The following is a 16,367-nucleotide window of genomic DNA, read 5'->3' as shown; positions in this document are numbered from 1 at the left end:
TAGCTAGAAGATAAAGCAGAGAATTAGATCCTCACTGATCAAGTGTAGACAGCAAGAAGACTTATACATTTATCTTGCCAGTTACAGCTGTCTACAGGTGAGTGGTTTCTGAGATGGAAAAAAATATTACAATTAGGAATGTTGACTTCATTTGTGTGGCCCATTCTGATAGGTCAGTAAAGAAATCCTCCTCTACAGGTTTATTGGTGCCTGTGGTTGAGGTGGAGTCCAGTGGGCACTGGTAGAGGGTAACTTAGAAGGAAAAGTGAAACAAGTGGTGAATAAGTGTCCATACTGAGTAAGATGGAAAGAGCATAATCATTATTATTAGGTGGGGGAACAATGAGAGAGAGTTACTAGGAAATTATTGTCATAAATGGTAACAGTCTCCAGAAGGCTAAGTGAAGAGTACCTAACTGAGGCCTCTAAATATCTTAGCCCTGAAATCTCCAGCATTTCCCCTTGCAAAATCCAACTGTTTTTAAAAACGGGTTGTTTTTATAATATTTTATTGATACCTACTTTTTAAATTAAAGTTCAGAAAAACTCCAGTTAATTTTTACTAAATTTCACAGGAAAACCTTGGCAATAATTAAACATCTTTGTATAGGATAGGTTTATTTTAAGAAATACTTTGAAAAATATATTTTGCTTATAATCATATTCCAAGTTTTATAGTTCTGCTTTTATGTAGGAATTGCAATGTTATTAGAAAAGTTGAGTAACTTTTCTTAAAATTTAACTTAGGGAGATGGTTAATTTAAAAGTGGCATTCTCAGAAGTCTCCAGAAAGGCTCTTTTTCATCTTATAAAAGAATAAGAAGTGGTGAAAAGTACTCAAGAAAAATCTGACAGACATACTATTAATAATGTCCTTTTTTTAATTGGCGTGAGGCTTGATGAAGATACTAAGGCAAAATTTGGTAGTATCATAACATGGCTTAAAAAAAGAAAAAAAGAAAAAGTGAAATGAGTTGTTTAAATCCCCAGGCTTAACCATATCTCCCAGCTCTGCCACTCAGCCACTATACTGGATTCAAAGTAGGTGGGCAGAGTGTAATGGTTAAAGTATAAGGACCCCAAATTCAAAGCCTGTGCTCAAACCTGGTTCCATGACTTCTAGCCATGGTGTTTAAGCAAGTTACTTAGCCTCCCCACAGCTTAGATAACATTAGGATCTGCCCCACAAGTTTTTGTTGAAAGGATTAAGTAAGTTAATTTCTGAAATGTTACTAGAACAGAGCCTGGCACAGAATAAGTGCCACATAACTGTTAGATAAAATAAAAATAGAACAAAGGAAAAAGAGAGAAGTTGAAAAGGAAGGAAAGTCAGTGAAAAACACGATTGTAGGCATTGGCACACATAGGAGGAAATTCTCAAAATGTGTGCCCACTGAGGATGTGAGATAAAGGAAATAAAAGCAGCATGGGAACCACGAGAACTCGTTATCTCCCTTCCCCAATTCCAATCCCTCCCTCTGCATACCCTACAGGGAACTAATATAAGTACGTTTTGAAATCAACTGCTTAACTTGTAAATTGATCATATTTAAGAATCATTTCCTTCCTGAGAGAAAAATATTGTATAGCTATTTTTTTTATTCAGGGGGATGGAAGTTAGCATACATTTAGCCATTACTTTAAGTGGCCTAAAAGGTAAAGATTCTCATAGAGTATTTGGAATAGCTTCAGGCCAATATACTAATGCATTATTTTCTAAACATCGAATAACATGGATCAAAGTGATGATTGTTAGTGTTAATCACAATAATTTGAACAACAGCCCCTAGAAAGACACATAGGGGATTTCCTTTCTGCTCCTGATTATTTATCAGTCTCAAGTATAAACTTGGTCATTTGTGATTTGGGCTGTGCAAAAGTAAATAATGGAAAAGAAGCCTCTTGGCCTCTATGAAGATTCTGGGGAGGACAAACTGTAAACAACCACAATTAGAGAGAAGTTGGATACTTACCAAAACTCTTTGATAAACAACTCTCAATAAAACCTTTTTAAAAACAGAGCTTATTAAGGAAAAAATAAGTCTTGCTTTCAATTAGACAACTTTTTTTGAAAGATTTTTCTTAGAGCCATTTTAGGTACACAGCAAAATTGAGAGGAAGGTAGAGATTCCCCGTATATCCCCTGCCCTAACACATGCATAGCCTTCCCCACTATCAATATCTTTCCTCACAGTGGTATATCTTATACAACTGATTAATCTACACTGATACATGATTATCACTCAAAATCGTTAGTGTACTTTAGGGTTAGCTCTTGGTGTTGTACATGGTGGGTATGGACAAATGTAAAATGACATGTATCCATCATTATGGTATCATACTGAGTATTTTCACTGCCCTAAAAGTCCTCTGTGCTCTACCTGTTTATCCCTCCTTCCCAACCACTGGCAGCCACCTGATCTTTTTACTGTCTTCATAGTTTGACTTTTCCAGAATGTCATATATTTGGAATCATGTAGTACATACACAGCCTTTTCAGATTGGGTTCTCTTGCTTAGTAACATGCATTTAAGGTTTCTCTACGTTTTTCCATGGCTTTGTAGCTCATTTCTTTTTAGTGCTGGGTAATATTTCATTGTCACACAATGTTCCATTGTATCACAACTTATTTATTGATTCCCCTACTGAAGGACATCTTGGTTGCTTCCAAGTTTTGGTAATTATGAATAAAGTTGCTATAAACATTCAAGTGCAGGGGTTTTTTTGTGGACAAAATCTTCAGTTCCTATGGGTAAATACCAATGAGCATGCTTGATGGATCATATACAAAGAGCAGTTTCATTTGCAAAAAAAATCCAAGGTGCTTTCCAAAGTGACTGTATATTCTGACCAGCAATGAATGAGGGTTTCTGTTACTCCATATCCTCAACAGCATTTGGTGTGGTCAGTGTTCCGGATTTGGGCCACTCTATTAGGTGGGCAGTAGTATCTCAATTAGACAATGTTTTAGTCAGTTAAGTGAAATATCACAGCAGCATACCACACATAATCTTGCTCCTTTTGTTTATTTCTTTTAAGTTTCTCATCTTTACTTTTTACTTCATTCAGTAAAATGTGTAGTTTGTCCTGATTTGTAGTGCTGATTTGTAGGTTGTAATGCCCTTCTTAGTGTCTGGAGATAAATGTAGACTATGAGGAAGAAATATGGCCTCAGCCTCTGGCTGCTCCAGGCTAAAGAGTTTTGTTTAGAGAAACAGGTTCCAGGAACCCAGAAGCCAGCCTGCTGAGACTTCCACTGAAGCTGCTGGGATTCAACTGACTTGATTTGACTCTTGGCCCTTCATGGAAAGGTCATCTTGTCCTGCATACTCAGCTGATTAGGTTATTTCAAAGTAAGAAAATTTTCTCAAGTAATTAAGACTCAGGTCTATGCCCAAAAAGGAAGTAGAGAATACACTTTTTACCTCCTCGCACGTCATCATCTAAGCAGAGAGATAATCGCTCCTTAACCGCAATATCCTAAAAATGTTTACACTTGTGTGAAAGATGCAGACTATTTTATATATGCTTATCACTGGAAAATTTTTATTTTAGTCAACGAAAATTGACTCACATTTCTTTATGGTAAATAGAGAAAATAACATATCTAAAAGTATACATTTGTTTTAACATTAATAAAAACAATATTTGCATTTTAAATACTTCCTTTGTGCTACATGCTGTCATTCTGTATTTGATGTCTATAGTTGTTATTGTATGCAAAACTGTGAAGGAGATAATGCTCTCAAATATCTCTAGCTGTCATTACCAGTGGCCCCACACCAACTACCCTCTTAATGCTTTTTGTCACCAAACATTATTTACCACAAATGACTAAGTCTGGGCCTGAGGCTGATGAATACTTATTATTATGTTCTTTTTCCTTGTCCTGGCTGGGTCCCAACTTCTCCCTTCTCTGCCTCAAGTTCTTATAGCCCTGCATATTAACTGCCTCACTAACTTGGTCACTTTATTTGATCAAAAGCCATGTTAATATGCAATCCAATAGGAGAAACGTCAATATATTTCAAAGGTTCTTAACACCTTTAAAGAGTGATGTGTGTATATTTCAGATAATATCAGTGGTTATAGGTGCAGTGCCTCCAGTGAATGTATCTTCTAGGACATTCCCTCAATCTATGTATGCAGTGCACACTTGATTACATTTGATTTACTTGGTCTGCACTTTTTCACTATTAATTAAACAAACAAAAATCTTACTTCTACAGCAACATCTCCAGCTTTTCCTCTGTGAGGAATTTCATACACCTCCATTTGTCGCTTTGTGAGTTGTACTAACTTTTCAGCTAGTTCCCTCCAGCTTTTTCCAAGCTTGACAGCTGAAGTCAAAATAGCAGCCTCTTGGATGAGACGCGCTACTAACCCTTGGCAATCAATCTTCAGCAAAGCCTGCAGCAACAATTGCAGGTCATAATTAAAAGCAACTTATTTTCTATAAATTAAATTTGTCATCACATATTCTAGAAACTAGCATCCTTTCTTCCACCACACATATATCTGAATTTTCTAAAATTGAGAAAGTTGATTTAAGTTTAAGCAAACCCAACAAGCAAAGTACAGAGGACACAACTAGACCGGAATTAGGGGAGATTTAGGACTAACTAAGTAACTAATTACAGAGCTTCGGGTAAATCACTTAACTAATAAGTTTCTTAATATCTTTAATTGCAAGAGGAGGAAGGTGAACTAGCCACATCCAAAGATAGCCTTAGGTCCTAGTAGTTAATAATTTATCAACCTAGGGATGATTATTCACTCTACAAACAATAATTACTTTCCTTATCAGAGGATTGACTATGAGATTCCTATAGAATGAGCACACAGATGTTGGTAAACATTATTCTATTTTTTAAACCAAAATGTGATTTAAAACTTCCCTGAACCATGCATATTGCATAAAAATGAGACACTACAACAACCTTGATCAAAGCGATTGTTATTTATGACTTAAAAATTAACTCTCTCCCTTCACCATCAAAGTCATTATGCTAAATTTAAATCACAAGGTATCAAATATAAAACACTTAGTCTTCACAATGCAAGATGGAAAAACTTCAGACTCTTTCTCCCTGAATTACGCACCTGAGCTTTGTCAATCACTATGCATGTTTCAAATGAGTCTATGAGTTTCTCTTTTGCCTTGAATATATTTTTAAAGTGTGAGATTAGATCAATCTGTATCTCTTCTCTGTTCAAACGAACATGCTTGGTAGCCCCTCATCATTTAATGGCACTTAAAAGGTTTATCTATCACTATGAACAATAAGTAAAAATGAATGACCAAGTAAGGTAACTATTAAAGTCCACAGAGCGTTCATTCTTATGGAAGCATTAGAAGAACTATCCATGGTCTCTATACACCGACTATATTTATCCATAAATTTATGGTGAGGAGTTATGACCTCAGGAAGAAGCAGTGATGAGCCATCAGGCCCCTGAAGATGCTTTTAATAAACCGTGGAGTGCATTTAACTTATTCTAACTCCTTGTTTTAAGGGGAAGAAATCTGCACTTAGAGTTATAAAACCTGAATTTAAAATCCAGCTCCATAAAGTATAGGACTTTAGATAAATCATAAAATATCTCTATTTAATAACTTCTAAAATGGATATAATGTTAATACTATCCCATCTGAGCCCCTGTAATCATTATGCAAGTTGAATTTGATGCTGAAGTATTTAGATGTCAAGTTTCAAGTTAAGGACAGCCAGTCTTAATGTCTAGAGATGACTAAGAGGTTTAGAACCCACTATCTTTATAAGCTCCTTTCCAGCTACCCCAAAGTAGTACACAATTGAAAAAAATGTACACTTACTATGCAAATAGAGTTTCAAGAGATAGCTACAATACCATATGCTTCAATGTCTGCTGGTCAGATAGTCAGACTTAAGCCCCTTCCGTTCAGAAATCCTGAAGCCTCCACTGAATTTTTAGGAACTACTCCTTTGAATAAGCTCTCCATCAGCACTATCTAGTTAGTCACCAAAACAACTCAATTAATTATCATAAGCCAACACAGTGTAGGTAAAACTAGCTTAAACTGTCAGAACACTCAACCAATATAACCTTTTTTGCCACTAAGAGAAATGAGAAAGCAATTTTCCAGTCAAATGTTCATGGGTCCATGCTGAACATGAGGTAATGAGCTATTGCAAAATGCATGTGCAGCTTGAACCAGGTAGATCAGCCAATGACTGTAAATGATCCAGATTAAATGAGAATGCAGCACACCATTATAAAACTCTCCACTTAACAATGGGATATTGGGCTTTAAAAATTCAACCCATCTCAGTATCATTGTAGAATCATAAAAATAATTGAAGGAGTCTATAGTGTGGCTGTGGAACAAAACAGGTTTCAAATCCCATCTCTGATACTAACTGTTAGACCTTGGGCAAGTTGCCCAACCTCCTAAACTCAGTTTCCTCTATTTGTAAGATGAAGATACTAACTAGATTTACCCCATAGAGTTGTTACAATGGCTAAGTGACATAGTGTATCTAGCGTGTTCCACACAGTGCCAAACACACAGAGAACCCTAGAGGAGTCGTAGCTATCATTATTATTATTTATACAGTCACATTTTAGCCATTTATATATATATATATTCTTGGTTTTTTTCTTTTAACTTTTATAAAATACTGAATTTCCACACTTAAGGAAAACATCTTTTTTATAACTCTCTACTGAGCCTTACACTAGAGTGAATGCTATGTTGGAAAAAAAGAGATCCTGAGAGTCCCATTAAAACATGAAGAAAAAGAGAATTAGCAACATCATTTTTGATTTGGATACATTACATCCAAATATTAAATTGCTAAAGTTAAGAACACTGATGATATATGTTCTAAAAACACTAGAAAGTGAACCCATAGCAATGGCTAAATTAACTAGTTTTTTTTTAGTTTCCTCTTATTTGCTTTCATATTATTGGAGCTTCCCTGATATTTTAAGAGCTATTTAAATATTTGAGAGAGGAAAAGAAGAGATTTCTTAATTGTTATATTCTAGCACAAACAAAATATTTAATCTTCCACTGAAGGATAATCCTTAGGGGTCTAGTTTTTGGGAAAGTCTGAGTGTCAAATCTAAGAGATCAGCTTTATGATCTTCTGCAAAAAACTCTATATTGGCTATACAGTGACTTCAACTTATTTAAGACTGCTGAGAATTTTTAACTACTCTCATATGTTTACTTATAAATATTGCAAGTTAATAAAGCTCTCTATGGTAAATAAATTACTGTGATTAAGCAATACTTACCACAATAAGTTCATAAAGAAACTTCCTGGTATTTCTATCTGCATGACAATCTTCCTTTAACTTCTTTACAACATAAGAAACTTTTTCTGATTCTTTGTCTGCTTGTATTTGATCAAAGTCTTCCAGCATCAGATGTGAATAACCCAGGACATTAGCTAAAACTTTCCAATCATAAACTTCTTCTGACACCAAGGTCAATACAACTGAATAGATATAAGTCAGCGTTTTAAAGGGCAGGGCAATTTGTTCAAGAAGATTCCTGGTTGTGAAGACACTATCTGACAGAGACATTACTTGTTCCTTTGCAATCATCTTGATATTTCTGCAATGTATAAGTCCAATCTTACCTCTCAGCACTCCTATATACCATTCTTTCACCTTGGACTGCCCAATGGCTTTTACCTTACCTTCTCCAAGAAGAGCTACTGTGTCACCTTTGAAATATTCGAGTAAGTAGTCAATTTTGGTTTTCCTTAGCACTGTCTTTAGGGTTACCCCATAGTTGGTAAAGTTCAATTGTGTGTCTTGAAATTTGGGATATTTAACATGCACACTTGGTAATAAAGGAGCAGACTTGATTTCTTTCTCCTTCTGCAAATCACTTGGCAGATTTGAGAGCCTTTTTAGGTTTGGGGCTGGATCAGGTGTAGTGATAAAGAACTGTGTAAGTAATCCACCATTGGGAGGCTCCACCTGAACACAGAAAACAAACAAGTGCATTTCTCTGGAGTCAACTAAAGAAAATAAAAATTGTTGATGAACTATTTGACCTGATTGCAACTGCTTTTGTTTAATTTCTTTCCTTTTTCCTTCCACCTTTACTTCAAAATCAGGATCACAAGAAAAGACAGAAATACTTAAATCTTGTGGCTTTTCAAGTAAGAAAGAATGCTTTCCCCACAGCTGAAACACAACTGGAGACATATTTTTTCCACCCTTCTTAATATCAGAGATTGTAAGCTTTCCTGGCATATAACTGTGTCCACAAACTGTGAAAATAGCCGTGAAACTGGGATGGATATATCTGGGCCCATAAATTCCAATTGAGGTGGTTTTGTGGATATAATCCCAAATGGTGGCAGCTGGTGACTGAGTACCTTTAGCTAGTGCAGCAACAACGAGATACATCCTCTGACTCAAGTCTACTAGTTTGACTTGGATGGTGTCTTTATAAATGTAGCAGTTGTTCAATACTTTGAAAGGGCCTTCTTTACTCAGGCTATGTAAACACACTATTTCTGTCATGACTTGGCTGAAAGGATCCTTTTTCACTTCAGCCCCAATTTTCATTTCTAGTGAAATGGCTTCCATTGTGTTAAGGTTACCTAACATGATTTCCAACAGCGGGCTTATAGTGCATGAAAGATTATGATTAAGCATTTGTGGAGGATCTAGAAAAGCCCTTAGAGACAGCTCTTGGAATTCTCCCACAGCTACATGGCCTTGGGGCACATGAACAGTGATATCTGATTCTGGTAATTGAACTGACCCTCCTTGGTGGTTTAATTTGCAAACTATTGTGGTCTCTGCAACTTGTGTTTGGGCCCATCCAGGACTCTGATTGATTGTATTCAAATCCAGGCAGGAGCGGGCCAGCTGGCGTTGACTTAACCAAGCCATTTTATAAGCCTCTCGATCATTTTGAAGCCATTCTAAGTCTTGTTCTAGGATCGGGTCAGAGTTATGTATATTCTGATGAGCATGTGTTGTGTCATCTAAAATGTCCAAAAGTTCGGAGACACTTTTAGATCTTCCAGACTTCCTTGAGGAAGACTGCCTAAGCAATTGATGCACATCAAGTTCATCACCGGAGGAATCAAAAGAATTTCTAGTTTCTATTTCTCTAAGAAAAAGAAAAGGATCTTCCTTCAAGATGGAAATATTTTCTCTCTTGTGGTGATTTCTTAGCCGAGTTATATCATCCAAAAATGGGTTAGAAGCAGACAGTTCATTCCAGAATGGATTCATAGCATTGGAAGCAATATTCCCATGAAATGTGACATCATCTGGCCAATTGAGAGGCAAACTTGGGTCTGGAAGTTCTTGTTCTTTAGACAAAAACAAAGCAAAACAAAGATGAAGTGACATTCTGAGATACAACCAAGATTACTTTATTACTTTATCTTAAGACATGATTTATAAACAAGTGTTTATCAATTTAGATAATAATCATTTAATACATCTTCTTGAAAATGGCCCAGACTACATATACTTTGCCTTAATTGTTTTATATTTCATTTTCATGAAAGAATACCTCTGAGCAAACAGAATAATTCAGTCAGTTATTCAGATTTTTCTAAACATTAAGTGGTTGGTCTCATTACATCTAGATTGTTCATTTAATGTTTTTCTTTCTGATAATAATCAACATGTGAAAAATATCAAAAACATCTGTGAACAGCTAAAATAATTTTTAAAACAGCATGCCAAATTAGACAATCATGCATTTCTTAGATCATTTTTTGATGATGTTGTACTGATAAATTTTAATAAATTGAATTTTTTCATGAAAAATGAACGTTTCATGAAAATAAACATAGAAAAAATAGAGCAATTAGGTTCACTACTTGAAGGAATTCACTGAACCGTTTTTGAGTTTAAAATGGTAAAGAACAGTCTTATTGCCACTATGAAATGGAAACACTTTATTACTTTGGAAAGTGAGCATTTTAAGAATTAGCAACACTTTAAAATACTTCTATATCAGCTATAATGAATTTCCATATGTTGCAAAAATATTGAAGTATTTTTATGTTTAGAGCAACTTATATGTGGTCATTTTGCAATATATGTTGTGACAATGATTCTGTGGACTTTGTGAAGCTAGTGCTGCTTAAGAGAAAATGAGTAAAATAGAAAAATAAATTCAAGTAAGCTTTCAGACTTTTTTGTTTGGTATATATAGAACTATATCTTGATTGAAATGAGTCTCAAGTGTCATATATTTAAAATTAGAAGACACATTTTGAAAAAGAAAAGTTGCATTTGTTTTATTTTTACACTTTTCTTCTAATCTAGTTCCATCTAACTCTCTTAGAACTTACTTTTCCTCTGAGAATCAACTCAATTCTTTCATACTCCATTAGGATTTATTAGCCCATTCTAAACTACAGAGGTCTCTTTAACCCCCAAATTAATTGTATTAATATACCACTCATTTAATAATGAGGTTTTACCTCCTCATAATACTTATTATAATCAGTTGGTTGAGTATTTTATTTTCTCCAACTTTTTAATGATGATTTAAGTATTTCTATGATACAGTTGGGATTTTACAATTCTTTTAATCTTCTGTAGCACTTTTCAGAAGTAGTCCTCCAACAGTTACTGGTGATAGATGGAAAAATTACAATAGTTATAAATTCCTGTACCTGTAATAGTGCAATTTTTTGAGGATTTTTGGACTTCCATGTCAAACAAATTTCCTTCAGATCTACTTCATGAAATTCTTGGTGCCCCAAAATGGGCTTTTTCACTGGTGAACATTATTCCACCTACAAAGTAAAAATATGTGCATGTCTATATACACATATACATATATATACACAGGTTGGCATAGAAACAAATTCAAAGTAACCAAGACGTTTAAATAGAAAACTGTATGTAAAAATACTCTGCATAGGTCCTCTACTTCTGGTAGGATGCTGGACAAGGACAAGATATCTTGAAAGACGTAGTAGAATTCCACTGGAAAATGCTCAGAACCTGGATTAGTACCAACAAGCAAACCTAGAAATGCAGTAGTGATCCAGTAAAAAAGTAATAATGAAAATCCCAAGGATAACAAAAAAGAATAGTTGGTTGAAACTTCAATAAATAGACATTCCCTGTTTGGTTATTGAAAGACTAAAAACCACAAAACTAGAAATTCTTCCCAAATCTTTCTTTACATTCAATACAGTTCAAGAAAAATCACCTTTATTTATATGTGTATGTTTGTAACTTCTTAGGCTATTTTAAAATTTGTGTGGAAACGCAAAGGGCTGCTATTCAAGACAAGCCAGAAGGAAAACATGATAGAAGTGGCGTGTGCTACCAGATAACAGTATTTATTATAAATAGGTGCTAAGTAAGACAATGTGGATTTGGCACAGAAATATACTAAGGGCACATAATACCCCCAGAAATAGACCCACTCTCTTATGAAAACTTGATATATGACAGAAGTAGCCTTGCACAGCAGTGTGGAAATAGATTATTCAAGAAACAGTGACGGTACAATAGGTTGTCCCTTCTGAAAAAAAAGTTACATTGATCATACACAAAAATCTATTCTAAGAGATTTAAAAACTGGAAAGCAAACTTTAAAACTTAAAAATAGAGTCTAAGGAATTATCTTTATGCTTTCTGGAAATAGAAAATTTCTTAAGCAAAGTACAAAAACACAAAATGCAAACTATAAAAAAAAAAGAATAAGAAATCTTACATATCAAAGGACATTGTTCACAAAAGTAAATGCACAAGCCAAAAACTGGGAGAATATATTTTCATTACACATGACTAAATAAGAAAATATATCAAAGACTCTCACAAATCAATAGGAAAAATAAAAACATTATAGAAAATTTTGAAAAAAATCTGAATAAGCATTTCTCACAAAAAGTAAACACAAATAAGCCCTAAATATATTAAAATATGCTCAATTTATCATAATCAGCAGAATGCTAAGTGAGACCACATGAGATACAATTACCACTCATCAAATTTCCAAAAGTTTTAAAATCTGGCAACAGTAACTACTGGCAAAGCTGAGGAGCAAAGGGAAATTTTACACACATCCAGTGGAAGTGTCAATAAGTACAACCACTTAGAAATCAATCTGGTATTTCCACGAAAGATGCTTACAGCCTAGCAGACAGCATTGCCAATCCCAAGTATTTGTTCTAGTAAAACCTTGCACATGTGCACCGGACGAGATATGCACAAATGTTCATTATACTATAGTAACAAAAAACTAAAATTAATCAAAACATCCTTTGCCCTATGAATGGATAAATAAATTGTGGTGTTGTAATACCATGGAGTACCATGCAAATATGAAAACATGAATTACAACTAAAAGCATCCATACGTACTAACTGTAGCATAGCATTGCAGAGCCTCAGCCTTCTTTGCATATATGTTTTCTTTAGATCCTATGACAACACTGAAAAATGGGTTATTTTAAATTAGATTTTTTAGAGTATAAAAATGAATCTCAACAGTGGGGACATAACTAACCTATGTCAAATAGCTGGTGAGTGACTGTCCCAGACATAATTACTCATGCATGTTACAGCTTCCTCATATTACCCATAATTCAGGCCGCCATATAATTCACCCCTTCACAGACTCAAGGTTCCCAACAGTAAATTCTGAGATTATACCACCTTCCAGTTCCAATTTTCGGTCATGCTAAACCTTACTTCTTGTTCTCCTTCACACGTTAACTGTACCTCTTTGACCTCTGACATGTCTTTTTGGCTATACACTTCTTTGAAGTTCTTGGCATTTTATTTCCAAAAAGTTTATTTTTTAAAAGAAATTAAAGGCCTTCTCTGGTATATAAATGGGAATTAATTAAAGAGGAGGGGGAGAAGAGGGGAGTAGCAGGGAGGAAGGAAAAGAAAAGAAAAAGAAAGGGAAAGAAAGAAAAGGAAGGAGGGGTCATGTTTTCCAAACATAATGAATAAACAAATGCAAAGATTATCTCATAAAAATTCAAATGGTAAGTGAAGTGAGCCAGAAAGAGAAAGAAAAATACCATATAATATCACTTATATGTGTCACCTTAAAAAAAAAGGACACAAATGAACTTATCTACAAAACAGAAACAGACTCACAAACATAGAGAACAAACTTAAGGTTACCAGTGGGTAAAGGGGGTGGGAAGGGATTAAATCGGGAGTTTGAAATTTGCACCTCTTGGTGAGTGATGGAAATGTTAGCTATCTTGATTGTGGTGGTGGTTTCATAGGTGTATACATCTATCAAAATTCATCGAATTGTACGTTTGAAATATGTGTAGTTTACTGTACAAAAATCATACTACAGTAAAGGTGTTAAAAAACAATGCAATAGCAATTTTTTTCTCAGATAGGTGAAACTATATGGAAAGATTGGGTGAAAAGCAGAAATATGTACTATTCAATTTGCACTGAATCTCAAATTTCTTGGCAAATTCTCAAAATTCTGTGGTTGATTTTACCAAACATAATGTCCAAAACTAAAGCTCTTAGCACACCATAGGTAGCCAAAACTTTAAAATAGGAAAACTAAGTTCACATCCTTCTGCAAAATTAAACAAATCAAATTAAAATGAGAAAAAATATTTAAATTAAAAGGTATTTTTCAAAAAGATAAAGTAAATTTTAAATAGAAAACCAATTTATACAGAAATCTACCTAAACTCTTTAATTTCTTGGTGAGAAGAGAGAAGAAAGGAACAATTTTTACCCAGAATTCTTCTGAGGTAAATAACCCTTGATTTAAAAAATAGTTATAACCCAGTGGAATACAATTAGAAGTTCTCAACCACATAAGAACCAAGAATGATGCCTCGTGCAGCTATGCTCCTACGGGATCATAACATCTCAGAACCAAAGGCAGGAGGTGGTTGTTCACTGCAATTCTTTGTGGAATATCACTCTTGTCCAGTTACCCAAGTAGATTTTCACTGTCATTTAAACTAGTGGTTCTGAAATTCCGCCACATCAGAATCACCTGGAGGTTTGAACAAACACCAAACAAAACAGTTTGCTGGAGCCACCCTAGTGTTTTTGATCCAGAAAGTCTGGGGTTGCACCTGAGGATTTACATTCCTAGGAAAGTGGCCAGGTGATGTGATGCTGTGGTTGTCGGGGCACATTTTGAGAATCACATTCTACAACCACCATGCTTATTTCTTTCCCAGATAGATTTCTCCCTATTCTCTGGCTGTTCCTACTATCCTCCAAGAACTCTTTCTTCTCCCAATCATTTTGTACACACACACACACACACACACACACACCCCTACCTCTCAGAAGGCTTTGTCCTAAATCTGATTTTTTTTCTTTATAAATGCAGGGAGAGATGGCATAAGAGAAAAGCCCTTGACTGGAAGGACCATGATGCTGGACAGTACATGTTTACACAGGTGCAAATAGCACAACCCACATTTATCATTTCCTTGAGATTTCTTCCAGTTAAACTTTATACTCTATTGCAATTGCTGTCCAAAATGGGAATTTTTTAAACTTTGTCTAAAGAAGCATGAGTCAGTCTTTGTTGGAATGAGTAAGTGGGAAAAGAGCAATCTACTACTCACTCAGCTGGGGACATGTTCTTGCCAATATGCCTTTCACAACATAATTATTCTGATTCTGCATGATCCATTATTTTTTTCCTTAAAGAACTGATGAATAAAGTTTTGATATTCATTTATTTTACTGTTTAAACTAGGCCTTAAGTAACCAGGAATAGTTACCAACTGTACAACCTAGAAAAAGATTCCAGATTTTTTTTTTTGGTGAAGAGTAACCAGGGAAGCAATACCATTTAAAAGAATTACCCCTTTAAAAATGTGTCCATTTGAAGTCATTACCTTTGTGGTAGTCATTATACACTGAAGATTGCTATTTTTAGCCCCCCAGTAGGTTCAGAACATTTTCCAACTAGTCCTTGAATACCTCAGATCTCCTTTATGTTTCTATGACCTGTACAGCATTTAACTCTTGACCTATGTGATACTAAAAATACTTCAACGTAGTCTATAACTCTTATAGGTGACAGCAGATGCTAAAATGTCAGAGGAGCTATTGGACTGGTGGACTTCATCCCGACAAAGACCAAACCTACCAAAATAAGTTTGTGCTCCCTTATAAACACAATTGGTGTAAAAGGCCTGAGTAGAACACAGAAGAATTGTAATCAGCTGATGATGCTCACCTGGTGTGATTTTACTGGACATTTTCATGGTGTGTGTGTGGCCTCATTGGATATTACCCCAGGACACCTTCTGATAGGATATTGGGCACTCTCTGATTGGTAGTGCATATACACTTACCACTAGCTATTAAATAGTTTGAGCATTACCTTTGGTCATTATAACCAAAGATTTAAAAGACCTGACAGGGAAAAAATATCATCAGTCACTTTTCCTAAGAAAAATGATTTTACAAGATTCTCCAGGGATGGCAGTGGGGATTCTGGTGCATTAAGCAGAATTAGTAATGCACAATAATTTCTGTGCATTACCAGTTGTACTAACTCAAAACATCCTATCAATTCATCATCTTGTTAATATCACCATGTCAAGACGTCCATCAGGTACTTTTTATTTTATCACGCTTCCATCACTGGTTGAGCTGAAGTTTCGGAAAATTACAATAATTGTGCAAGATAACATCATATTAGTGAGCACAAATCAGAAATGGAGAAATAGTAGATTGGAAATGGTTTTATGTTCAGCTGAATGATGTAGCTAAGAACTCTTCAAAGAAACCTTAGTCTCGAAGGGAAAGTGTAACAAGGACTCTAAACAAATACACAAAAGGAATATTTCAGGCTTGAACAATAATAAAAAATATCCATGATGAGAGCTATTATTTAAGAGCTTGCTACATTCCTGGCACCTTGCATGAATTTTCTCATTTATGACTTGCAACAATTCTAGAAAGTTGGTTCGAAAGGTAAGGAAATCAGGCTTAGGAGTTTATTTGACCAAGATTATAAAGGTACTAAGCAGTAGAGCCATTGTTTGAACTAAGGGATATAAGACTCTAGAGAACAAGCTTTTGAACCCTACACTATGCTTCCTACCCATGGGTCTGAACTTCCCTTCTTTTAAGGGAAGTGAGATTTGAGACTATGCTCAGGCTTGTTGCTGAAGAGTACCATCAAGCCCCAATTTTGACCCCAGGAGATCTTCACCAAGTTCACAGCAAGGCCCACAACATGAGTGTGTGAGCCATGCAATCACACAGGGCCCCATTCTCAGAATGCTATCTTGAAATAATTACTCTGTTTGAACAAGAGGTCTCATGTCTTCACTTTGCACTGGGCAATGCAAATTATGTAGCATTTTTTTGCTCCTGGAGTCGGCAATCCTTAGCCTTCAGGGA

The 16,367-nt window shown here is 35.2% G+C and overlaps 1 protein-coding gene across 1 annotated transcript in view; it reads right to left on the bottom strand.

The window, feature by feature from the left end:
• The window catches only part of MACC1 (MET transcriptional regulator MACC1), a 55,805-nt gene that overhangs the window by 10,510 nt on the left and 28,928 nt on the right, over positions 1-16,367 (bottom strand). Inside the window, exons 2-4 of the mRNA XM_031455022.2 lie at positions 10,656-10,778; positions 7,285-9,332; positions 4,222-4,410 (exon numbers count right to left, since the gene is read on the bottom strand). Coding sequence (XP_031310882.1) covers positions 4,222-4,410; positions 7,285-9,332; positions 10,656-10,695 — 2,277 coding nt within the window. The 5' untranslated portion in view covers positions 10,696-10,778. The remainder of the gene's footprint in view (positions 1-4,221; positions 4,411-7,284; positions 9,333-10,655; positions 10,779-16,367) is intronic.

The sequence above is a fragment of the Camelus dromedarius genome, chromosome 7 (assembly GCF_036321535.1).
Source record: "Camelus dromedarius isolate mCamDro1 chromosome 7, mCamDro1.pat, whole genome shotgun sequence".
NCBI classification, from domain to species: Eukaryota; Metazoa; Chordata; class Mammalia; order Artiodactyla; family Camelidae; genus Camelus; species Camelus dromedarius.
The sequence above is the reverse complement of the archived record's forward strand: the minus strand, read 5'-3'. Positions and strand labels throughout refer to the sequence as shown.